This window comes from Rhinopithecus bieti, unplaced genomic scaffold (genome assembly GCF_001698545.2).
Source record: "Rhinopithecus bieti isolate Rb0 unplaced genomic scaffold, ASM169854v2 scaffold_14839, whole genome shotgun sequence".
Lineage (NCBI taxonomy): Eukaryota > Metazoa > Chordata > Mammalia > Primates > Cercopithecidae > Rhinopithecus > Rhinopithecus bieti.
Window position 1 is genome coordinate 2,208,858 of NW_016808133.1, and position 26,164 is coordinate 2,235,021.

Below are 26,164 nucleotides of genomic sequence, written 5' to 3' on the forward strand. Positions count from 1 at the left end.
GATTACAGGTGCGCACCACCACGCCCGGCTAATTTTTGTGTTTTTAGCAGAGACGGGGTTTCACCATATTGGTCAGGCTGGTCTTGAACTCCTGACCACAAGTGATCCACCTGCCTCAGCCTCCCAAAGTGCTGGGATTACAGGCATCAGCCACCGAGCCCAGCTGAGAGACAGGTATTAATAAAAAACACCATAAAGATATAATTTCAAACTATAGTTAAGTACAATCTAGTGTGTTATGGAAATATATACCAGGGGATCTAATTTAGATTAAGTATTCAAAGAAGGCTTCTCTGAGGAAGTAGTAATTAAGCTTATACCTGGAGGATAAGTAGGAGTTAGTCAGGCAGAGTTGAATGGCTTGCAGACCCCAAAATGAGAAAGAGACTGGTTCACTCAAAGAAGCCCAGTGGGACTGAGGCAGTATAAGAGAAGGTTGGACAGTTGGCAGGGCCTTGGGCACCAGCGGGAGTTTGGTTTTATCTTCAATGGCATGGAAGCCATTGAAGGATGTTGAAGAGGACAGTGATGTAATCCAGCCTATCCCTGGGTATCATCAGTGACAGGAGGACAGAGACAGCAGATTTACAACTGCAATTCCAATTTAACATCAGGATAACTCAACATTCGCTGAGCCTGATCTGTGCCAAACACGTCAGGGCACAGCTGATGATGGATACCAGCAGCCCATGGGGCAATCGACTCAATGAGGCCTCCAACCAGTAACTCATAAGGATGTGAATCCTGTCACCAACCACTTGAGTGAGTGTGGATGCAGATCCTGCCCAACTTCAGCTTTCAGATGAGACTAAAGCCCTGGCTGACACCTTGATTGCGGACTTGTGGCAGGCCTGGAGGCAGAGGCTCCCAGCTCAGGCATGCCCAGATTCCTGACCACAGAAGCCATGAGGTGACCAGGTGACTCATACCTGTAATCCCAGTACTTCGGGAGGCTGAGGCAGGCAGATCCCTTGAGCCCATTAGTTTGAGATCAGCCTGGACAATCTGGTGAAACCCTGTTTCTATTTTAAAAAAGAAAAAAAAAATTAGCTGGGTGTAGTGGCATGCACCTGTAGTCCCAGCTACTTGGGAGGCTGAGGTGGGAGGATCACCTGAGCCTGGGAGGTTGAGGCCACGCTGAGCCAAGATTGCACCACTGCACTTAAGTTGGGTAACAGTGAGACTCTGTCAAAAGGAAGGAAGGAAGGAAGGAAGGAAGGAAGGAAGGAAGGAAAGGCAGGCAGGCAGAAGTGATGAGATGCAGCAATATATAACTATCCCATCTGTCTGGCTGCACAGCCCATTCTTTTTACTGCTATGCTATAGAAAATAAAATAATTACTAATTTTTTTAAATCACTGGCAACTGTAAGGAACATAAATTGGAGGACATAAGAATGAGAGCAAGGAGACCAGTTACAATCGTCATAAAAGGAAGGGACAAGGGTGATGTGGACCACAATGGAAGTGGAGAGCATGGACAGGTCCAGTGAGCACTTTAGAGGCAGGATTAGCTGGACGTTGTATCAGGGTTGAATGTGGGACGGGAGGAGAAAAAAGAATTATGGCTGACCCACATCTTTCTGTTATGAGCAACTTGGATAGGGTTGCCATGTATTGTGGTGCACAACTACAGAAAGAGGAGGTTCAGGGAAACGGATCAAGAGGAGGTTCAGGGGAAAGGATCAAGAGTTCAGTTTTCAACTTCCTAAGTGTGAGATGCTTTATCAGAGAACCACATGAAGATAGCAGATAGGCACTTGGGTAGACATACCTGGAGCTCAGGAGAAGTCTGGGCTTGTGCTCATTTGGAAATTGTTTCCGTTTGAGTGCTTTCTGCTACAAGGGACCGAAGTCTGACTCCAGGTGGCCTTTTTAAGTAAGGAATTTTACTGGTTCACATAATGGAAAGTCTGAGGGCTCAGGAGGGTTTCATGTGCAACTCACTATGAGCCCACCTCTGTTCTATACCCCACCTGTGCCCTCTTCTGTGGCTGGCTTTTCCCATGGTTGTGAGAGGGCTACCAACTGCAGCTAGGGCCAGTCCTCACTCATGTCTAGGGGGAGTGTGAGCTCCTATTTTTCACTCTTAAGAGCAGCCCCTTAAACCTCTCCAGTTTGGATTAGGCCTTCAGTCATTGAACCAGTTCCTGACAAGATATGGTCATACTGGCTTATAATAAGTTGAGGGCAGTCCCCCAATCCTGACATAATAGGGGAAAGTGAACATTGGAGTCAAGCACAATATCTTCCCCAAGAGTCACTGGCATGTAATTGGAATTTGAAGCCTTGCAAATAAATGTGATGATCAACAATAACAGGGTAGAGAGAGAAGGGATAAGAACTTAGACGTATGCTGTGGAGTCCACTAAAACTCAAGAGGTCAGAAGGGAGTAGCCAACAAAGGAAGAAAAACAGAAGAAGGCCATATAAAACTATGAGGCACTTAAAAGGGTATCCCTGTGACCTTGAAATAGGAGGAAATTTCTTTTTTTTTCCTTCTTGAGACAGAGTTTCACTCTTGTTGCCCAGGCTGGAGTGCAATGGCGCGATCTCAGCTCACTCCAACCTCCACCTCCTGGGTTCAAGTGATTCTCCTGTCTCAGCCTCTCTAGTAGCTGGGATTACAGGCGACTGCCACCATGCCCAGCTAATTTTTTATTTTTAGTAGAGATAGAGTTTCACTACGTTGGCCAAGCTGGTCTCCAACTCCTGACCTCAGGCAATCCACCTGCCTGAGCCTCCCAAAGTGCTGAGATTACAGGTGTGAGCCACAGTGCCCGGATTTTGTTTTGTTTTGTTTTGTTTTGACAGATTTCTGCTCTTGTTGCCCAGGCTGGAGTGCAATGGCATGATCTCAGCTCACCGCAACCTCCGCCTCCCAGATTCATGCAATTCTCCTGCCTCAGCCTCTCAAGTAGCTGGGATTACAGGCATATGCCACCACACTCGGCTAATTTTGTGTTTTTAGTAAAGACAGGACTTCTACATGTTGGTCAGGCTGGTCTTGAACTCCCGACCTCAGGTGATCTGCTCACCTCTGCCTCCCAAAGTGCTGGGATTACAGGTGTGGGCCACCGCGCCTGGCCAGAAATTTTTAAATAAACGAAAAAGCACTAACCAAAAGGGAAAAGATGGATTCAATTGTAAAACATCTCTTACTCAAAGACACCACAAAAAGAATGAAAAGGCATGCTACAGAATGTGAAAAGATGCTTGTAAAACACGAGCAACAGCAAACTAGTGTCTAGAGAGAGCAAGCCCAGTAGGATGTGCTGTGATTGTGGAATGTTCTGCAGGTCTGCTCCTTCCTGTAGAATGTGATGTGAGGAGGGGACTGTTATGTTGTTGTGTGCCTCTGTATAGAATGTGACTGCAGTAGAGGAATGTTCTACAGCTCTGTCCTGTCCTATAGAATGTGATGTGAGGATAGGAATGTTCTGGAGTTCTGTCCTGTCCTGCAGAATGTGCCATGAGGATGGGAATGTTCTGTAACTTCTGCTGTCCAGCAGAATAGCCACTAGCCATGTGTTGCTACTGAGCATGTGAAATATTGCTCATACAACTGACCAACTGAACTTATTTTATTCATTTAAATTTAACCACGTTAGGCTGGTCGCCGTGGCACACACCTGTAATCCCAGCACTTTGGGAGGCCAAAGTGGGTGAATCACCTGAGGTTAGGAGCTCGAGACCAGCCTGGCCAGCATGGTGAAACCCCAGATCCACCAAAAAAATACAAAAATTAGCTGGGTATGGTGGCACATGCCTGTAGTCCCAGCTACTTGGGAGGCCGAGGCAGGAGGATCACTTGAACCCAAGAGACAGAGGCTGCAGTAAGCTGAGATCCGTGGGTGACAGAACAGGACTCCGTCTCAAAAAAAAAAAAAAAAGAGTAAGAAGGAGATGAAGAATGGAGAGAGGATTTGGGGTTGCAGACAATTTCAGGCAGCTGAGGGGAGCAGAGATGAAGAGATTACTGAAGGTGGCATGGAAGCAAGAAATAATTGTTCTGTCTGCTCGTTGGTTTTGTTTTGGTTTTATGTATTTGTTTTAATGAAGGTTCCTAGAGCAGGGACTTTCACACTTGTTGACTTCAACCCACATTTGTAGACTTCAGTAACAAATGTATTTCACACTGTGTCCTGACATACACATATGCTATGTTTACTGAATCTAAGACTCCTTTGATGAGAAGATGCACTGTTATCTTATGTACCATTTTTTAAAACTGTCAGATGATGAAGAATGCTTTCTCTTCACTTAGAAGTTAATTTTATTTTATGTCTGTGTTTGCTATTTTTTTTGAGACAAGGCCTCACTAGATTGTCCAGGCTGGTCTCACACTCGTAGGCTCAAGCACTCTTCCTGCCTCAGCCTCCTGAGTAGCTGGGACTACAGATGCACTCCAGCACACCCACCTTATTTTATGCTTATTTAAAGTCCTTTCCTTTAGACCGTACATTGTTTTTATGATATAAGTGAAATCCACTAGTATTGGTGTTCCTAAAACTTCCTCACACCAAGTCCAACTTTTTGAATTGGTCGTCAGTGTCTAACTGTTCCCCTCTGTGCTCCCCGAAACCTTGATCTTAGCAGAAGGTGTTAACAGACTTTCATGCTTTACATTCTTTCCTTAAATTGTCATTCAGTATTTTTCTGACCGAGCTAATGAAGATGGGAGTGATGCAGTCCCACCACCTGGACTAACAACCCACGTCAAATGTCACAACCACCCTCTGGCAAGATGCCATCCCATAATAAGTCCTATCCTCTCCTGATTTCAGAAATGTTCCCCCAAATTTTTAAATTACATATGAGGCTCAACAAAGGGTAGTATATAAGAAAACCATTTCTGGCCAGGTGCAGTGGCTCACACCTGTAATCCCAGCACTTTGGGAGGCTGAGGCGGGTGGATCACTTGAGGCCAGGAGTTCTAGACCAGCCTGGCCAACATGGTGAAACCCCATGTCTATCTACTAAAAATACAAAAATTAGCCAGGCACAGTGGTGTGCACACCTGTAATCCCAGCTCCTTGGGAGGCTGAGGCACAAGAATCACTTGAACCCAAGAGACAGAGGTTGCAGTGAGCTGAGATTGTGCCACTGCACTCCAGCCTGGGCGACAGAGTAACTCTGTCTCAAAAAATATATGAATAAATAAATAAACCATTTCTATGTGAGATATACTGTGAGATAAAATTTTTAATATTGGTCACTTCCCACTAATTAATTCCATGGCCCACAAGTGAGGTCATTATGTGCAAGCTGGAAAGGGCAGTAGGGACCAGCTGAACACCAATAAGCAGTGTGCAGAGTGGGGAGGGAAGTGGGGACAAGAGGCTGGTATTGGAGTAGGCTGGGGTCAGAAGTCCTGGGGGCAGGCCTGGCCTTGAATTACCAAGGCTCTTCCTCAGTGTTCCATGTGGGAAGAAGGAAAGAAAAGAGACAGGGAGGTAGGTTGTAAATAAAAGAATAAGCTTGTGAGACCATTCAGTCTACACTCACTTTAGTCAACGTGGTTTATTTTGGTTCACTCAGATTAATGCTTATGCATCTTTGTTCACAACATTCAGCTTTGATAGCCTTTTCTAAAACAAGAGGGTAGGTCGGGCGTTCTGGCTCACTCCTGAAATCCCAACACTTTGGGAGGCCAAGGTGGGCGGATCACTTGAGGCCAGGAGTTCGAGGCCAGCCTGGCCAACATGGTGAAACCCTGTCTCTACAAAAATTAGGTGTGGTAGTGTGTGCCTATAATCCCAGCTACTCAGGAGGCTGAGGCAAGAAAATCGCTTGAATCTGGGAGGTGGAGGATGCAGAGAGCCGAGATTGCACCTTTGCACTCCAGCCTCGGTGACACAGCGAGACTGTCTCTAAATAAACAAATAAATAAAAAATAAATAAATAAATAAAACAAGAGGGTGATGGGCTCTAGAGAGCTCAACTGATGCTGGCTATTGTCTGGTAAAAATCACAGTAATTCTAACTCCTTTTGCCTGGACTTGATTTTCACATAGCTCAGCAGCCTTTGCTGTCCATCTGGTCTAGGAAAATCCATAGTATGCACAGTTTACTCTCTGCAGCACTGCAGACACTGAATTCAAATATTATGAAATGCGCACATCTATAGAAGAAAGCTGGGCGTTTTAGGGAGGGAGGAAGGGAGTTTTACTTGGCTTGCTGAGTTTGGGCTGGTGCAGGGAGAGGGGTCCGGTGTTTATTTGCAGAGTATGGAATGCTAAGGCCGGACAGGTGACATGTGCTGTTGAATTCCAGCTTGAGTGAGGTGTGCCCGTGGCATTGGGTAAGTCCTTGGCCTCCCTGAGCCTGTTGGCTCACCTGTGAATGTGGACATATTTATACCTACCCGGTATGTTGGCAAGATTAAATGACAGAAAGAATATAGGCCCCACCCATAGCACATACTCAATGTTTTCCTGCCTCACAATAACTCAATCATCTGGGGTAACTTCTTCAAAATATGGAGGTGGAACTGTGCCAGAACAGTGCGGGAGAAAACGTTAAATTTGGAAGGTCATTTGAGGTAATGAAAATTGATTTTGGTGATATTTGCGCAATACTGAATATATTTAAAACCACTGAGTTGTACTGTTTTGTTTGTTTGTTTGAGACAGAGTTTTGCTCTTGTTGCCCAGGCTGGAGTGCAATGGTGCCATCTCGGCTCACTGCAACCTTCGCCTCCTGGGTTCAAGCAATTCTCCTGCCTCAGCCTCCCTAGTAGCTGGGATTACAAGCATGCACCCCCCACGCCCAGCTAATTTTTGTATTTTTAGTAGAGACAGGATTTCGCCATGTTGATCAGGCTGGTCTTGAATGCCTGACCTAAGGTAATCCGCCCGCCTCAGCCTCCCAAAGTACTGGGATTATAGGCATGAGCCACTGTGCCTGGCTGAGTTGTACATTTTAAGAAGAGGAATTGTATGGTACGTGAATTCAACCTCAATAAGGTCGTTAGCCCCCAAAATTGAAAAAGTAAGATGCGACGGCCTGTAATTGGCAATAATTCAATAATGCTTATTGAATGATAGAGTAAATGAATGTATGGCAAAAGATAGCTATTCATTTATGAAACAAAACCAGTCTGGGTTCCTTTTGACTTTGAGGAGACTTCAACTCAACTACCTGTAGGACTTTTAAGGATGAATTTATTGGAAGAGGATCACAAATATTAACTCAATGCACCAACTTTTGTGTTTTGAATTATTCTTGTTTCTTTTGATGTTTTTTAAAATGAGACTTATGCTTCTAAAAGTATGTCCAAAATTTTTTTGAAAGGCAATTTTTAATGCCTACCTACTCCGTGCCATAAAATGCTCTTTCTTGATTAAGCCAGTATTACTGGATTTATCAATGTCTCAAAGTTTGTGACTTTCTATAAAACAAAGTTCAAATCTGAACTAACTCACAAGTTGTTCTGATGGCTCATAAATTTATGTTGGTAAAATACTTTTGCCTCCCAGAATAAAACCAGACCAGGTGCAGTGGCCTATAATCCCAGAACTCTGGGAGGCTGAGCTGGGAGGATTGCTTGAGGCCATGAGTTCAAGACCAGCCTGGGCAACATAGTGAAACTCTGTCTCTACAAAAAAAATAAAATAAAATAAAATAATTTAAAAATAGCCAGACATGGTGGCATGTGCCTATACTCCCAGCTACTCAGGAGTTAGAGGTGGGAGTAGCATTTGAGCCCAGAAGTTCAAGGTTGCAGTGAGCCATGATTGTGCCACTGCATTTCAGCTTGTGCAACAGAGTGAGACCCTGTCTCTAAAAATAAAATTTAGATTTTAAAAAAGAATACGCCAGGCATGGTGGCTCATGCTTGTAATCCCAGTACTTTGGGAGGCTGAGGCGGGTGGATCGCCTGAGGTTAGGAGTTCGAGACCAGCCCAGCCATCATGGTGAAACCATTTGTAAAACGATTTGTAAAAATACAAAAATTATCTGGGCATGGTGGCAGGCACCCATAATCTCAGCTACTCAGGAGGCTAAGGCAGGAGAATCATCGCTTGAACCTGGGAGGCAGAGGTTGCAGTGAACAGAGATCACACCATTGCTCTCCAGCCTGGGCGACAAGAGTGAAACTCCATCTAAAAAACTAAATAAATACATAAAACCATAGGTAAGTATAACGAGGGACAAGATACTGCAATTTCTGCTCAAGCTAAGAAGAAAAAGGCAAAGCAATTTGGGGAGATATCAGGCTATAAGTAAATGCCCAGAAGCATAGTGTGCTGTACACATAGTAATCTACTTCACGATCATTACCTTTGCTAAGGGCTAGTTATATAAAGGCACAACAGAGAAATCAAAAACAAACAAACAAACAAACCCTGTCTCCCAAAGGAGAGAAAACTGTCTCTTTAGTTAGAAACATTTCTCTTTCATTATAAACTTTTTTGAATCCTCAAAAAAAAGTTCATGGATTTTGGTGCTGTTGAGAACCTGTCACAACCAAAGGTCAGCTCACTCTTTGGAGAGCCCTCTTTCTTTCTTATCTTCCTCTCTTTCTCGGCCATTTCCCACATTGTTTTCAAGCTGTATGTCTTTTCTTTCCTTGCTGAGTTCCCAAATCATGATCATCACTTAGTGTCTGACTTGAGACTCTGTTAGGGGTGGGGTCCTGCTGCCTGAAGCACAAAGCATGGCAGGGTCGGGTTCTGGCCTGTGGTTCCCAGCAAGGGCACTGAAGACAGGCAGCTCTTCCCTGGCATTCTGCCCTAGCACAGAGTGCGCCATAGATCCCATGAATGGCTGTCCTGTGAACAATGAGAGGACAGAAGGGAGCTGTGCAGGCTTCCTTCCAGCTGCAGACGCCAAAGCACACAGAGGGCCTGCTGACTGCAGCTGGGGAGTCCTGAAATGGCCTTGCATTTATATGAAGTGCCCATCCAAGCCGTGATCCAGAACAGTGCCATTATAAGGACACCTGAGATTCTCTCATTAACTGCAGCACAGCCTCTTGCCAGTGTCTCTCATCCCACTCTGCTGAGCTCTGAGCAATATTTAAATGAATTGGAGGCAGGCCAGGAGTTATTTTCCCTTCCCCTTTTCTCTATTTTCTGACTTATTCTCCCAGGGCTTTCTGTTCTCATGACACAGTTTTTACAGCCAAAGGTCAGTACATTTTCTTTTCAAAGGTCCTGTAGATCCTCCTCGCTCCTGGCATCCTTTCACCTTCTTGTGAATGATGAAGGTGAAATAGAAAAGGTGAACCTTTTGAGAAGGAGGAAACACAATTTCTCCCCTGTTCTTCCAGACACTTCATTTCTTTGCTGCCACACTGTGGCAGCAGATTTGCCTTTAGGTTACAATCAATGTTAAGCCAAAACAAAGCTATAGTAAAATGCTAATAGATTCTGGGGCTCTGGGACATTTTCAGAGGGAGGGTGGGAGTAGACACAAGAAGAAATCAGGGGCTGGGCATGGTGGCTCATGCCTGTAATCCTAGGACTTTGGGAGGCCAAGGCAGGCGGATCACCTGGCCAACATCAGCCTGGCCAACATGGCAAAACTCCACCTCCACTAAAAAAAATACAAAAATTAGCTAGGCGTGGTGGCGTAAGCCTGTAATCCCAACTACTAGGGAGGTTGAGACAGGAGAATCGCTTGAACCCAGGAGGCAAAGGTTGCAGTGAGCCGAGATTGTGCCACTGCACTCCAGCCTGGGCGACAGAGTGAGACTGTGTCTCAAAAAAAAAAAGAAAGAAAGAAAGAAAAGAAAAGAAGAAATGAAGAAATCAGGGAATAATAAAAGCTACCACTTGTAAAAATACATATTGTGTGCCAGGCATTGTGTTAGATACCAGATATTCATTGATAAGTTAGGTAGAGGTGGTGTTCACCTGATAACTCCATTTTTCAGTTAATAGATGCCCTGCTTATAGTGGAGCCTCAACATCATTGAATTGAAATGTTTGCTAGTAGGTTGAACATCAGCAATGTTTGCTCTAGATTCTCCTGCTTGTGTGTGCAATAGTTCAAGAAATTCCTTTGGACAGTAATACCGTGGATCTAGCCTCTTAATGAAGAATACCCAAAGTACTCCTGGCAAAGAAACTGGCAATCACTTTGGGAGGTGGAGCATAGCCTCCTACCTCTAGATACAGTGTTCTGCAAATTCAAAGAGGAGAGATTTTATTTTATTTTATTTTACTTTATTTTATTTTATTTATTTTATTTTTTATTTTATTTTATTTTTTGAGACGGAGTCTCTGTTGCCCAGGCTAGAGTGCAGTGGCGCAATCTCAGCTCACTGCAACCTCTGCCTCCCGGGTTCAAGCGATTCTCCTGCCTCAGCCTCCTGAGTAGCTGGAATTACAGGCGCCCACCACTACGCCCAGCTAATTTTTGTATTTTTAGTAGAGACGGGGTTTCACTACGTTGGCCAGGCTGGTCACAAACTCCTGACATCAGGTGATCCGCCCGCCTCAACCTTCCAGGGTGCTGGGATTACAGGCGTGAGCCACAGCACCTGGCAAGAGGAGAGTGTTGAAGTGCGGTTCAGAAACTATGAGAGAATTTAAAATGCTGTTACACTTAGCACTACTTCAACTAAGCCCTCCAACTGTTCCTAGATGGCACCTACTTCAGAAAGAAGTTTATGAGTCCTATTTGATGGAGAGTGAATATTTCATACATGTGGATTTGTTCAATTGGTACCTCCATTATTCAGTTAACAGAGAGGCTGACCTTGCACATGATAGCTACTCAGACATCTGTTAAACTGAAATGTTTGCTAAGCCTGCCTGATAAATTGTTTGGGTTTGCTAAGCCTGCTTGATAAATTGTTTGGGTTTTGCTGTTTCTTGATAAAAATGCCCAACAGTTTAAGAAATCCCCATTAACATTAACGCCCTGGATCTAGACTAATAAGGATACACAAATTTCCTCTCTCTCTTAAACTCAGTTTCTTTAAAACATTGCTCAAAATCAAGTTTTATGGAAAACTTCGTCACTTAGTCTGAAACGTAACTCTGATTTTTGTCATGTTTCATGTGGTCTGATCAGATGATATGGCCCCAAACATCAGCATGGCCAAATATTTTCCTTAATCACTCTTGTAGTGCTTTAAGACCACATCGTTGGCCAGGCACGGTTGCTCACACCTGTAATCCCAGTACTTTGGGAGGCCGACGCGGGCGGATCACCTGAGGTCAGGAGTTTGAGACCAGCCTGACCAACATGGAGAAACCTCATCTCTACTAAAAACACAAAATTAGCTGGGCATGATGGCGCATGCCTATAATCCTGGCTACTTGGGAGGCTGAGGCAGAAGAATAGCTTGAACTCAGGAGGTGGAGGTTGCGGTGAGCCGAGATCATGCCATTGCACTCCAGCCTGGGCAACAAGAGCGAAACTCTATCTCAAAAAAAAAAAAAAAAAAAAAAAGAAAAAAGAAAACACACATCTTATGGTGGAGATATTTGCCATGTTTTTCTGCCTTTCTCTGAGCCTGACCCAATCAGTGAGGAGGCAGCCAACCTTTCCAGGTATTTGAATGTTCTAAGGCCTCAAGGAATCCATTTATTAAACTATAAACTCCCTAACTCAAGCTACAGCTCCTGAAAAGGCGGGAGGGTGGGGTGGGAAGAGCAAGGTCCTCACTGCAGAGCAACTTGGGGCAGCACTGTGACTGACAGCACTTGTCTGGAGTCAGACCCATCTACATCCCAGGGCCACTACCTACTTAAGCAAACCACACATGATTTCTGTGCCTCTGTTTCCTCGTCTGTAAAATGCAGATTATCAGGCTGATGATATTATAAAAATTATATTAGTGCCAGGCTCAGTGGCTCACACCTGTAATACCAGTACTTTGGGAGGCCAAGGTGGGAGGATCACTTGAGGCTGGGAGTTCAAGACGAGCCTGGGCAACATAGCAAGACCTTGTCTCTAAAAAAAAAAAATGACAGGGTCATGCCTGGATGATGGGGGTCACACTTGGGTCATAATAGGTTGTGGTAGTGCACACCTGTAGTCCCAGCTACCTAGGAGGCTGAGGCAGAAGATTGCTTGAACCCAACAGCTCAATGCTATGGTGAGCTATTACCACACCACTGCACTCCAGCCTGGGTGAAAGAGCGAGACTCTCCAGCATGGGTGACAGAGAGAGATCCTGTCTCAAAAAAGAAAAGATAAATAAATAAATTATATTAGATATATAATGGGTTAGCTTATGAAAAGCATTCAGTAAATTACCATTGATAGCATCACTCCAGCAAAAGTCACTTCTCTGGGCTTCCATTTCCTCACATGTGAATTGGAAAGTTTAGGCAATCATGTCTAAAGTCTATTTCAGCTATAATCAAAGTGTCTGGTTATAAATAACACCACTACAAGCAAAGAACTGATAGGCATCGCTTTTTCTCTATTCCAATACACAGTATCAGAGCCTAGACAACAAAGGGGACTTCATCTCTACTAAAACTTTTTTAAAAGTTAGCCAGGCATGCTGGCACACACGTACAGGCAGGAGGATCACTTGAGCCCAGGAGGTTAAGGCTGCAGTGAGCTATGAAAGTACCACTGCACTACAGCCTGGGAGAAAGAGTGAGACTCTATGTCAAAACAAACAAACAAAAAATATATAAAAAACAATACATAGTATCAGTACTTTCTTAAGTTTGTGATTTTAAATGCTGTCTCTTAAGTAATCCACTGAAAGAAGATGTTTTTTTCTGCTGCCTGATGATTGTAATCAGTCTTATATTAGTCTAGGGCTGCCATAACAAAGTACTACAGACTGGGTGGGTTAATCAACAGAAATTTATTCTCTCTAGAGGTTCTAGAGGTTCTAGAGGCTGGAAGTCTGAGATCCAGGTGTCAGCAGGGGTGGTTTCTCCTGAGGCCTCTCTCCTGGGCTTGCAGATGGCCGTCTTCTCCCTGTGTCTCCACATGGGCTTCCTTCTGTGTGCATCTGTGTCCTAATTTCCTTTTATAAGAATACCAGTTATATTGTATTAGGGCCCATCCTAATGGCCTCATTTAACATTAATTACCTCATTAAAGGCCCTTTACAAATACAGTCACATTCTGAAGTACTGGGAATTAAGACTTCAACATATGAACTTTTGCAGGGGACATAATTCATCCTCTAACTAAAGTGCTAACAACAGTGTCTATGCTTAAAAGAGATTGCAGCAGAGTTCTTTACATCCCTCAAAACATTGGTATATTAAAATGATGACATCATGCTGATCCCAGCAGTATGAGCAAGAAGTGGCAAACATGCTGGAGGCATGCTGTAAGGTCTCTGTAAGACCTGCTTTGGAAGGTGAGAGATAAACCATAGAAAGATTGAGGGGCTTGCCTCATCAATACGGTATTTAGGGGCATGGTGGTCCGGGGCATACTGAGATACTCCTGCAAAGCAAAAGACAAAATGCTACTTTTTGCATCCCTCACCACAAAGAATGAAGCCTCACTGGATCCTGGAGGCAACAGTTCCACACTCAGGACTACTTTTCCAGTCCACATGCCAAGTGACACAGAACACTCCTCACTTTGAATGTGGCCTAGACAAGAAGGAGCTCTGCCACAGGCCCAGGCTGCAGGCAAAGAAGTCTTGCTTTGGATCATATGGTTGGGCAGGCCCAAAGATGCTGGAGGTACCAATAGTGGAGGATATTCAGTAAGGAGTTGATGCCAAGCTCTAGAGGGAGAGTCACAGTGCAGGCTCAGAGGAACTGGAACAAGGATATCCTGTCTGTTACTGGGCCCTGGAAGAGACTGAATGTTTGACCATGGAACAGCAAGTGCCTGTGAATCCAGAACTGCTAGTCATGACTTCTGGCTTCTGACAAACTCATTAAATCATAAGATCAGAGAAGCCCAGAGACAATCTATCATAAAATGGAAATCATACATCTGGACTGAGTTCAAGCAGGACAACAGGGTACAGGTGAGCCACATGAGCAGGTAGCCAGACGTTGGTCATCCACCATGGTCACACCAGTACCCCTCCCTCAACTTGCACTAATGGCGATATGCAAAGAGGGGAGGGCCTCATACTACCACTTGAAGCAGGAAGAAAATGCGTGAAATTGACTTATCTTGGGTTGGCTCAAGCCACAGATGGATGGCAGCACCACTGTAGCCACACTTGGGGGTGACCTTGAAAGACAGTGGAGAGAGGAACCCTTCCCAATGGGCAAAACATTGAGCATGCACCTGGGTATGTGTGTTGTGTAGAAAGAAAAGCAGCCCAAGATAAAAACATCTGGACTCATGGGAAGCAGCAAGTGACCTGTGTCAGGGACCTGGAAGGCCAGGGACATGGAGGTCTGGGGAAAAGGCATTTGGGTGGGCATATGGGAATGGGTAAAAAGAGGGATGATCTCTGAAGTACATGCTGTGCTCAGTGGAAAGCGTCCACCTCTGAAGACGCACCGATAACTGCACAGACAAAATGACTTCCCCTGTTGACATTAGCCAACCCTTGTCATCAGCCACCCCACGAGTGGAAACATAGGCACATGAATGGAGTGGCCATATTGCCAGAGATGGACGCCACACATGGGCTCATCTTCATGGACAGTCAGTGCCCTTTCCTGTTCCTGATTTTAATAAACATGCCTCTAGCGTTTCTCTTTAAAATGCTGGTTTAGAACTAAGGCATATAGGTTGGGTGCAGTGGCTCACTCCTTTAATGCCAGCACTTTGGGAGGGAGACCAAAGTGGGTGAATCACCTCAGTTCAGGAGTTCAAGACTAGTCTGAGCAACATGGCGAAATCCCATCTCTACAAAAAAATACAAAAGTTAGCCAGGCATGGTGGCATGCGCTTGTGGTCCCAACTATTCGGGAGGCTGAGGTGAAAGGATGGCTTGAGCCCAGGAGATGGAGGTTAGGAGGTTACAGTGAGCCAAGATTGTGCCGCTTGCACTTCAGCCTGGGTGACAGAGCCAAACCTTGTTTAAAAAAAAAGAGGAGCTAAGACATATGTATTTTAGCACATTAAGAAAGGGTACATCAGACTGGGCACAGTGGCTCATGCCTGTAATCCTAGCACTTTAGGAGGCTGAGGTAGGCAGATTGCCTGAGCTCAGGAATTCAAGACCACCTTGGGCAACATGGTGAAACCCCATCTCTACTAAAATACAAAAGAAAATTAGCTGGGCATGGTGGTGCATGCCTGTAGTCCCAGCTACTTGAGAGGCTGAGGCACAAGAATTGCTTAAACTCAGGAGGCGGAGGTTGCAGTGAGCCAAGATCATGCCACTGCACTGCAGCCTGGGTGACAGAGAGAAACTCTGTCTCCAAAAAGAAAGAAAGAAAAAATATACATCAATTTTTATTTTCTTCATGTTTTCAAAATCAGAAATATGTTGAATTATTTTCAGATTCTATGGAGGTAATCATATTTTTTCTTAAATCTATTAATATAGTATATGGTATTAATGCATTTCCAAATAGTGAACCAACCTTGCATTCCAGGATCAAATGGTATTTGGATATGATGCATTATTTTCTTAATGAGGTGTTAGAGTCTGTTTACTAATTTTTTTTTAAATAGGATCTTGCTTTCTTCCCTGGGCTAACGTGCAGTGGCACAGTCATGGCTCACTGCAGCCTCAACCTTCTGGGCTTAAGCAATGCTCTCCCTTCATCTTCCCTCACTGCAACCTCCACCTCTCGGGTTCATGTGCACTGTCTCCTGGGTTCAAGCAATTCTCCTGCCTCAACCTCCCAAGTAGCTGGGATTACAGGCATCTGCCACCACTCCCAGCTAATTTTTGTATTTTTAGTAGAAACGAGGTTTCACCATGTTAGCCAGGCTGGACTCGAACTCCTGACCTCAGATGATCCTCCCACCTCAGCCTCCCAAGGTGCTAGGATTACAGGTGCAAGCCACCATGCCTAGCCCAAATTTAAAATCTTTGGATTATGAATGCTCAACTTGTATTTAAATTATAATTTATTTATTTAAATTCTGTAATTTTTATTCATAATTTCCCTTTTAAGAGTTGTTTAATAGAAACGTGTTTTTTAAAAAAAATTTTCGCTGTTAAGTGTACTTTTATTTTCTGATTTGTTATTAATTCTGAATTATATTGGATTGTAATCAGAGTGTGTTGTTATGAAACTTATGCTTGTTAGTGACATAACATATGATTATTTTTTGTGATCATTCTATTTGCACTTGAATCTCTATTATATTGGGGTATAAAGTTAAATATATATATCCATAAACTCCACTTTATTGATTTTGTTGCTTAGATTTTCTATGTCCTCATTCACATTTAGTCAACCTTGGTCTGTCTTCTAAGAGTGACATGTTAAAGCATGCTGTCGTTGACATACTTCCGTTTCTCCTTGCATTTCCTGTTCTTTTTCCTTCCAAAGGTACTCATTGTTGTAATTGTGGCTTTAGCTTTAAAACATGTGCTTCTTCATATTTGATGCATTTTGGCTTAAGTTCTACTTTAATATCAAGACCACAGCAGAGTCCGGGCATGATGGCTCATGCCTGTAATCCTAGCACTTTGAGAGGCCGAGGCAGGTGGATCACTTGAGCCCAGGAGTTCGAGACCAGCCTGGGCAACATGGTGAAACCCCATCTCTACAAAATAAATACAAAAACTAATCGTAGCCAGGCATAGTTGTGTGTGCCTATAGTCCCAGCTACTTGGGAGGCTGAGGCAGGAGGATCACGTAAGCCTAGGAGGTTGAGGCTGCAGTGAGCCATCATCGCACCATTGCACTCCAGCCTGGGTGACAAAGCGAGACCCTGTTCCCCACATCTCCCCCTCAGAAAAGACCACAGCGTTTGTTTTCATTTCCCCATTTCTTTATTTTTAGCCTTTTTCTTACATGCAGAATATAATTGGTCTTGTTTTGTATCCAATTGGAAATATTTTCACTTCATAGATTAAATCCATTTCCATTTATTTAATTTTTATTAAAATTTTACTGTGTACATGATTGTTTGGTTTGTTTTCGCCCATGTGATGTGTTTTCTTTGCTCTATTTTAAAATTTTCTCTTGGCATTTGGGAATCTTTGTATTTTTCAAGCAATTCTTTGATATCTTTACACTTTTCTTCCCTTTTTACTATAATATATAGGAGATTATCCTTTATTATTTTTTATTTTTTAATCAATAAATTTATTTTTGAATAAATGGTATACAATTTGAAAGCTACAAAGGAATACATACCCTTATACTTCAGATATTTACTTCCCCCCAGAGGTCTTGGTGTATCCTCCCGAAGATATTCAATGAACACATGAATATAAGTGCAAGTATGTGTACATTGATACATTTTTAATTTTTTACACAAGTATAGCTATATTTGTGTAATATGTGCTTTGCCTATTCATCCTGTGTACACACAATCCTGCACCTTGCTTTTTCATTGTACATGTTAGGGTATGGTACCAAGTGAGCACATGTACAGCTGCCTCGTTCTTTCTGAGGATTGCATAGTCTTCCATTGCCTGGGTATACTACAAGTTATGTAACTAATGCACTAATGCTGGAAGGTAGTTTCCAGTCTTTTTCCAGTCTTTTGCTATTACCAACAATATTACGAAAGTTTCTTTGTATATATTTATCATTCTACATATGTGGGAGTTTAAATGTACCTTAAATTCCTAGAGGTGGCACATTTTTTGTTTTTTTTTTTTTAAATTTTGAGATGGAGTTTCACTCTTGTTGCCCAGGCTGGAGTGCAATGGCACTATCTTGGCTCACTGCAACCTCTGCCTACTGGGTTCAAGCAATTCTCCTGCCTCAGCCTTCTATGTAGCTGGGATTACAGGTGCCTGCCACAACGCCCAGCTAATTTTTTGTATTTTTAGTAGAGACAGGATTTTACCATGTTGGCCAAGCTGGTCTCGAACTCCTGACATCAGATGATCCACCTGCCTCAGCCTCCCAGCACTTTGGGAGGGTGCATGAGCCGCCACACCCAGCCGGCACACCTTTTAGAATGACTCATATCCAAAACTGACAACACCAAATGCCGGTGAGCATACGGAGCAACAGGAACTCTCATTCATTACTGGTGGAAACCCAAAACGGTACAGACACTTTGGAAGACAGTTTGGTAGTTTCTTATAAAATTAAATACACACTAACCATACAATCCAGTAACTGCACTCCATGTAATCTACCCAAATGAGCTGAAAACTCATGCCCGAAAAACCTGCACAAAGATGTTTATAGCAGCTTCATTCACAATTGCCAGAACTTGAAAGTCACCAAGATGTCCTTCAGTCGGTGAATGGATAAACAAACTGGTACATCCAGACAATGAAATATAATTCAGTGCTAAAAAGAAAATTAGTTATCAAGCCACATAAAGACATGGCAGTAACTTAAGTGCATATTACTAAGTAAAAGAAGCAGCTCTCATAAGGCTATATGACTTCGGTTGTATGACATTCTGGAAAAGAAAAAACCATAGTGACAGTAGAAAGATTAAAGGTTGCCAGAGGTTAAGAAGAAGGGAAGGGCTGGGCGTGGTGCCTCATGCCTGTAATCCCAACACTTCGGAAAGCCGAGGTGAGAGATTCGCTTGAGCCCAGTATTTCAAGACTGTCTTGGGCAACATAGATAGGGGTTTACATATAAGACCCCATCTCATATATATTATATATATAATATATATATATATATATAAATATATATATATACACCACACACACATTCATACAACACACAAAAAAAGGAAGGGAAGGGTGAATAGGCGACAGAGCCAGGGAGAATTTTAGGGCAGTGCAACTGCGTCTGTATGGGACACTCTCAAGGTGAATACATTTGTTTTCCCTTAGAAATGAATAATTTGAGCTCTTATTGCGCAGCAGGATGACTATAGTTAATAATAATGTATTGTGATTCAAATAGCTAAGAGTAAGTTCAAATCTCACTACAAAAATAAGTGGCGGTGATGGAAATGTTAATTAGCTTGCTTTTAATCATTTCACATTGTATACATTTATCAAAATCACAAAATTGTTATCATAAAATTGGTATAAATATATACCAATTATGGACTTGTCAATTAAAAATAACATTAATTAAAAAAACAAACATACGTGATAGGTATGACGCTTTTCGTTATATGTCTGAGTCCAACCTATAGACTCTGTAACATATGAAAGAATACTGTATCTAATTTTCAAGCCACCCCGCTATGTATCTAATATTGTAAACATATGAAGCAGGCTCACTGTCTTGTTTGTAGTAGAAGAGTCCTGAGCTACATTATATTCTGGCAAGGTTCTTTTTTAGTCCTGAAATCTGGATGGGTGTTTGAACATATTGCTGGATAAATAAGGTAAGTGTTTAACAGATATGATCAGCAAACTGACTATCAAGGCACCCTCAGTAACTCAGTTGCTTTTTTGGCTAAATAATGGTGAGTAAATGACAATACTGAACATCTACTGCAGTATTATTCAAGATACTGATGTCAGGACTTTGTATCCATTCTAGTGGAGATAACAAATCCAGGAACTGGTAGCTTTAAAAAAAACAAGCAGGGTAGCTCAGCCTGTACATCCCAGCACTTTGGGAAGCTGGAGGTGGATCCCTCATGAGGTCAGGTGAGTTCGAGGACCAGCTGGCCAACATGGTGACTCGGTCTTTCTACTAAAAATACAAAATTGGCTGGGGCGCGGTGCTCAAGCCTGTAATCCAGCACTTAGGGAGGCCGAGACGGGCGGATCACGAGGTCAGGAGATGAGACCATCCTGGCTAACCATGGGTGAAACCCCGTCTCTGCTAAAAAAAAATACAAAAAAACTAGACGGGAGTGGCAGGGCGCCTTAGTCCCAGCTACTCGGGAGCTGAGGCAGGAGAATGGCGTCAAACCAGGAGGTGGAGCTTGCAGTTGAGCTATATCCGGCCACTGCACTCCAGCCTGTGCGGACAGAGCGAACTCTGCTCAAAAAAAAAAAAAAAAAAAAAAAACAAAATTCAAAATGGCTAAAAATACAAAAATTAGCCGGTCCGTGGTGGTACCGGCTTGTAATCGCAGCTACTCAAGGAGGCTGAGGCAGGAGAATCACTTGAAACCCGGGAGGTGGAGGTTGCAGTGGAGCGAGAGCACCAGTGCACTCCAGCCTGGGGCAACAAAGTGAGACTCACGTCTCAAAAAAAAAAAAAAATATAAGTCTCACAGTTCTGGAGGCTAGAAGTTCGAGATTAAGGTATTAGCAGCCAGGCGCAGTGGCTCACGCCTATAATCCCAGCACTTTGGGAAGCTGAGGCGGGTGGATCATGAGGTCAAGAGATTGAGACCATCCTGGCTAAAACGGTGAAACCCCGTCTCTACTAAAAATACAAAAAATTAGCTGGGCGTGGTGCCAGGCGCCTGTAGTCCCAGCTACCCAGGAGGCTAAGGCAGGAGAATGGCATGAACCCCGAAGGCGGAACTTGCAGTGAGCTACTGCACTCTAGCCTGGGCAACAGAGCCAGACTCAGTCTCAAAAAAAAAAAAAAAAAAAAAGAGAGTAAGGTATTAGCAGCAGGGCTGCAGGGGAGTCCTTCTGTGTCTCTTCGGAGCCTCTGGTGATGTGCTGGCAATCCCTGGCATTCCCCCTGGCTTGCAGCTGCATAACTCCCACCACCTCTGCCTTCCTCATCACATGGCGTTTTTCCCTGTGTGTGTCTGTCTTTGCATAGCTGTCTTATAAGGGCACTCTGCTCCAATATGACCTCACCTTATGTGAACTAATTGTATCTGCAATGACCTGATTTCCAAATAAGGTCACATTCTGAGGTCCTGGGGAGTTAGGAACTTCAACATATCTTACTTGGGGGGACACAATTCAAACCACATCAACCTTTCTTTGGGCTCTTTTGGGAGAAAGTGAGAGAAAGAAATGTAAAAGCTAAAGATGCTGAAGCCTTCTATCTACAGTGCACTCACCTGCCTAAGTCATAGAGCTAAGAGGTTAAGGTTACAGCCTCAGCATTCACTGTAATCACACAGTACAGGTGAGTTACCAAAAGCTTCGATCCTAACCTCGTCAGAGGAATTTACAAAGCACTCCTGCCCCATGTGGATTCCACGCCTTTGCTGTGCATGCTTTACTGAGCTGCTTGGTTCATCTTCCACCACAGTCCTGACACCCTACCCTTGACATGATGAGCTGCAGGCTTGAGTTGAAAGAAAAAGAATGTACCAATAAGGGTCAAATGACATCCCCAATCAGCTTGCAAACTCCGACCAGACAGCCTTTGTTTTGCTGCTTGTGCTATCGTGTACCGTTCCTGCTGTCCACATGGGCTCCCTCCTTTGCCACACTTAGAGAGGGACAAGCACCCACGGGTGGAATTGCTCTTGAAATAATCCCAACAGCTCTCAAGTTACATCAAAAGAAGTCCCTTTAGAATTCAATACCTGTTAGCCACTAAACCTATTAAGAGTCTATTCAGAGGGCCGGATTTTACCTCTTGGTTCAGTCACATCTCCACCAAGAGCCTTCTGTGTCTTTCTTGTGGGCAGGACTTAAACTTTTGTTTGTTATTCTCTTGGCATTAATACACAGCCCTTTCTTATTTTGCTCTGGTATTTTATTAATCCAATCACATCTAACTGGCTTGTTTTATTCTTTTCCAAACACACCTTAGAGCATTTTTTTTTCTTTTTTTTCAGAGGCCTAGGAACTTTATCCTAATTTCTAAAGAGGCAGTGAAGGGTTGGACGTGGTGGCTCATGCCTGTAATCCCAGCACTTTAGGAGGCCGAGGCAGGCAGATTACCGGACGTCAGGAATTTCAGACCAGCCTCGCCAACGTGGTGAAACCTCTTTTCTACTAAAAATACAAAATTAGCCAGGCGTGGTGGTGTGCACCTATAATCCCAACTACTCAGGGGGCTGGGGCAGGAGAATTGCTTGAACACGGGAGGTGGAGGTTGCAGTGAGCCGAGATTGTGCCACTCCACTCCAGTCTGGCCGACAGAGTGAGACTTCGTCTCAAAAAAAAAAAAAAAGAGGCAGTGAAGGTATTCTTATTTTCAAGTGAGAAGAGAAGGTCATAGAAATACAAAGCAATAATTCATATATATACATTATATATGTTATATAAACATATATATATATTAGAGTAGGTCATCTTTCTTTTCCTTTTTTTTTTTTTTTTTTTGGTATGATGGCTATATAGGTCCAGGTGATCCTTTTGCTAATATTCACCCCCATTGTAAAAAAGAGCCATTGATTTTTTTTTTTTTTTTTTGAGACGGAGTCTTGCTCTGTCACCCAGGCTGGAGTGCAGTGGTGTGATCTCTGCTCATTGCAATCTCCACCTCCTGGGTTTAAGCCATTCTCCTGCCTCAAGCCTCCCCCATAGCTAGGATTCCAGGCACCCGCCACCACACCCAGCTAATTTTTGTGTTTTTAGTAGAGATGGGGTTTCACCGTGTTGGCCAGGCGGGTCTCAAACTCCTGACCTCAGGTGATCCGCCTGCTTCGGCCTCCCAAAGTGCTGGGATTACAGGCTTTTTTTTTTTTCTCTTGAGACAGGGTCTCACTCTGTTGCCCTGACTTGAGTGCAGTGGCCCGATCACAGCTCACTGAAGCTTTGACCTCCCAGGCTCAGGGAATCCTTCCACTTTAGCCTCCCAAGTATCTGGGACTACAGGCACACATCACCACATCCAGCTAAGTTTTACGTTTTTAGTTTTTGTACAGATGGGCGGGGGGTGGTCTCCCAATGTTGCATAGGCTGGTCTCAAACTCCTGGCCTCAAATGATCTTCCCACCTTGGCTTCCCAAAGTGTTGGGATTACAGGCGTGAGCCACCACACCTGGCCAAATTTTGTCTTTTAATCAGCTACACTTGAGTTATTTTTCTATTGACCGGAGGCCCTAGAGAGCAATGGCAGAAAAAGGCAGTGGGATGCCATGCCGGGGAAGGCAGGAAGGGAAGGCCAGTCTGACATTTCCTGGCCTTTGCAGCAGCAGGGGTTTTCTGGAAAGCGGGCAAGAGAAAGATGAAGCTTAGGTCTGGGTTAAAATTGTCACTTTCTCTCCAACTGGGAGAGTGTCATTCATTGATGTTTCTTCAGCTGGACTCAAAGAAGAGGTAGCAGGATGCATGATAAGGAATGATCCCACTTCTTTTCAGAAGTCACTGCATAACATATTTGCTAAAAGGAACACGCTTATTCATAAATATCAGTGGAGCAGATTTCACACTACACCTGCAATTCTAGAACTTCTGCACTGATGAGACTAGCTTGAATTGTAGTCACCTTGGGGCAGGAAAGTAGAGGGGGGTGTGGGGAGGCAGGCGAGACTCCATGTCCCCTGGGTTTAAGATGTTGGACTTTAGATTACATGCTTCCTGTTCACTTCATAGGCCCACTTAAGGCCCAATTAACCCCACACTTTCTATTATCGATCCTTTCCCCACCTTACTCCTTACCTACCAGGACCATATACTTAAGGCACTCTACTGGGGACAAAATTTAAAGATGTGCTAAAAAGTCTCATTAATCAAATAATGCAAAATTTATTTTAATTGAAAATTTTTTAAAAGTCAGGTTTTATGAGACTTCTGAAAAGAAATGGGATTGTTTTCATCCTGCATCTTGCTACCTCCTCTTTGTTTTGTTTTTGTTTTTGTTTTGAGATGCAGTCTTGCTGTGTCACCCAGGCTGGAGTGCATGGAGTGCAGTGACGTCATCTCAGCTCACTGCAACCTTCACCTCCTGGATTCAACCAATTATGCTGCCTTAGCCTCCCCAGTAGCTGAGACTGCAGGCATGCACCACCAAGCCTGGCTAATTTTTGTATTTTCAGTAGAGATGGAGTTTCACCATGTTGGCCAGGCTGGTCTCGAACTCCAGACTTCAAGGGATCCGCCTGCCTCGGCCTCCTAAAATGTTGGGATTACAGGTGTGAGCCACCGCCAAGCCGCTACCTCCTCTTTTTCTTTCTTTTCTTTTTTTTTTTTTTTTTTTTTCTTGAGACAGTCTTGCTCTGTCTCCCAGGCTGCAGTGCAGTGTGGCACCATCTCAGCTCACTGCAACCTCCACCTCCCCGGTTCAAGCAATTCTCCTGCCTCAGCCTCCTGCGTAGCTGGGATTACAGGCGCGCTCCACCACACCTGGCTAATTTTTGTATTTTTAGTAGAGACGGGGTTTCACCACGTTGGTCAGGCTGGTCTTGAACTCCTGACCTCGTGATCCACCTGCCTCGGCTTCCCAAAATGTTGGGATCACAAGTGTGAGCCACTGCGCCCGGCCGCTACCTCCTTTTTGAGCCCAACTAAAGAAACATCAAGGATTGATATTCTCCAGTTGAAGAGAAAGTGACAACTTTAACCCAAATCGAATCTTCCTCTTACTTTCTCTTTCCCATTTTCCAGCTGCCAAACTAAGGGCAGCTGCTGTCAGTTTTTGTAAATAGTTTCCAGGGTTGGGATTAGAGCGAGAGAAGAGAGGCAGGATTGTGAAAGGTCAGGAATGGATACTCAATTAAAATTTTGATATTTTGTTCATTATGGATTTTAAAATAATTTTGAGTTTTAAAATATTGCACGAAAATATTTATGTTGATTATTGAGGTTTTTTGTTTTATGAACCCATAAAATTTGCAATTGACAGTACCCTATCCAGGTCCAGTAAAATACTTAGGAGTCCACAAAATCTACCCACGACTTACTGTGCCCCAGGTATATATCCCCCACCATGAAGTCTCCATAAAGTGTCCCAGTGAGTTTTAATGTTCTCTCCTGTCTTTCCATGCATGTGTATTAAGATGCATTGCCTTCTGATTGGTGTTTTTCACTTCCAGCAGCGGGAATGCCTCGACCACGTCTGTTTTCAAATTTCTGCTCTAGTTAAGAAACGATCTCTGGCCCAGAGCGGTGGCTCACGCGTGTAATCCCAGCATTTTGGGAGGCCGAGGCGGGCGGATCACCTGAGGTCAGGAGTTCGAGACGAGCCTGACCAACATAGTAAAACCCCGTCTCTACTAAAAATACAACATCAGCCGGGGGTGGTGGCGCATGCCTGTAATCCCAGCCACTTGGGAGGCTGAGGCGGGAGAATCACTTCAACCTGGGAGGCGGAGGTTGCAGTGAGCCGAGATCGCGCCACTGCACTCCAGCCTAAGACACAGAGCAAGACTCCGTCTCAAGAAAAAAAAAAAAAAAGAAAAGAAAAGAAACGATCTCTTCCCTTCTGAAAGTTATATACATTTCACTATTCGCCAACCACCTCCTCCACGCCGTCCAGAGCTGAGCTGACACGCAGCGAAGTCCTCTCAGTGGTCCCTCCGCACCTCAGCCCTGTGCTTGGCAGCGAGACGGGTGACAGGGCCGCCCCAGCATGGGTCTCCCGGGCCGCGGACCCGCCCCACGCCGTGTCCAGCGCGCTGTCCTCCCGCCCCATCCTTGTGCTGGCCATCGTGTGGTCGCGTCTGCGCGCTCCGCCGGTTTGCCGGCGTGAGAAAGAGCTCTTGCGGCTCCCGAGTTCAGACTAGAGGGGACGGCGAAGCGCGAAAAAAATTCCCTGCGCCCAGTACGCAGGCGCAGCCGTGCTCCTGGGCTTCCTGGGCCTCGTACCAGTAGGCGCGCCTGGCGCTGCTCCGCCAGCGGGGAGTTGGGGGCGCTGCAGGGAGGGCACCCGAGCGGGTTGGGGGCGCTTGGAAGGGTGGCTTGCATGGTCCGGGTAGCTGCAGTCCCCGGGGTGGGGCGGAGGGGCGCGGCACCGCGCGGACTAGGATGGGGGCGCAGCCCAGGGATGCAGGCACGATAAGGCGAGTGACAGCCAGCAGGGAGGGGCGGGCGCCACCGCGTCCACGCCCTTTGCTCGGGGCAGGTCCGGGAGGGTCCTCGGGCTCTGCGCGCGCCTGGCCCGCGGGCTGAGGCGTACGGGTCGCACGCAGCGCCATGCGCGGCCCCCCTGCCTGCCCGCTGCGGCTGCTCGCGCCACCGTGCCCAGCCGAGCCAGGTCGGCTACTGCCGGTAGCCTGCGTGTGGGCCCCGGCCATCCGCGTCCCTGGATCCCTATCGCCGTTCACTGGCCTGAGGCCCACACGGCTATGGGGCGCGGGGCCGGCGCTGCTCGGGGGCGTTGGAGCCGCGCGCCGCTGGAGGAGCGGCTGCCGGGGCGGGGTCTGGGCTACTCTGGGGCGGCCTGGGCCTCGCGCGGCTCATGGGGCTGTGGGCTCGGGCCCCGGCAGCT

General features: G+C 44.9%; 1 protein-coding gene across 2 annotated transcripts in view; it reads left to right on the top strand.

Annotated features, from left to right (window-relative positions):
• Positions 1-25,444: 25,444 nt before the first annotated feature.
• ABCB10 (ATP binding cassette subfamily B member 10) overlaps positions 25,445-26,164 on the top strand; it is a 42,972-nt gene continuing 42,252 nt past the window's right edge. The window contains exon 1 of one of the 2 annotated variants that reach the window (XM_017885588.1): positions 25,445-25,544. Coding sequence is in view for 1 of the 2 variants with exons in the window: in XM_017885589.1 (XP_017741078.1) it covers positions 25,870-26,068 (199 nt within the window). In the remaining variant the exon portion in view is untranslated. Of the gene's footprint in view, positions 25,545-25,869; positions 26,069-26,164 lie in introns of those variants that run through there. The other variant, XM_017885589.1, reaches the window with a different exon arrangement.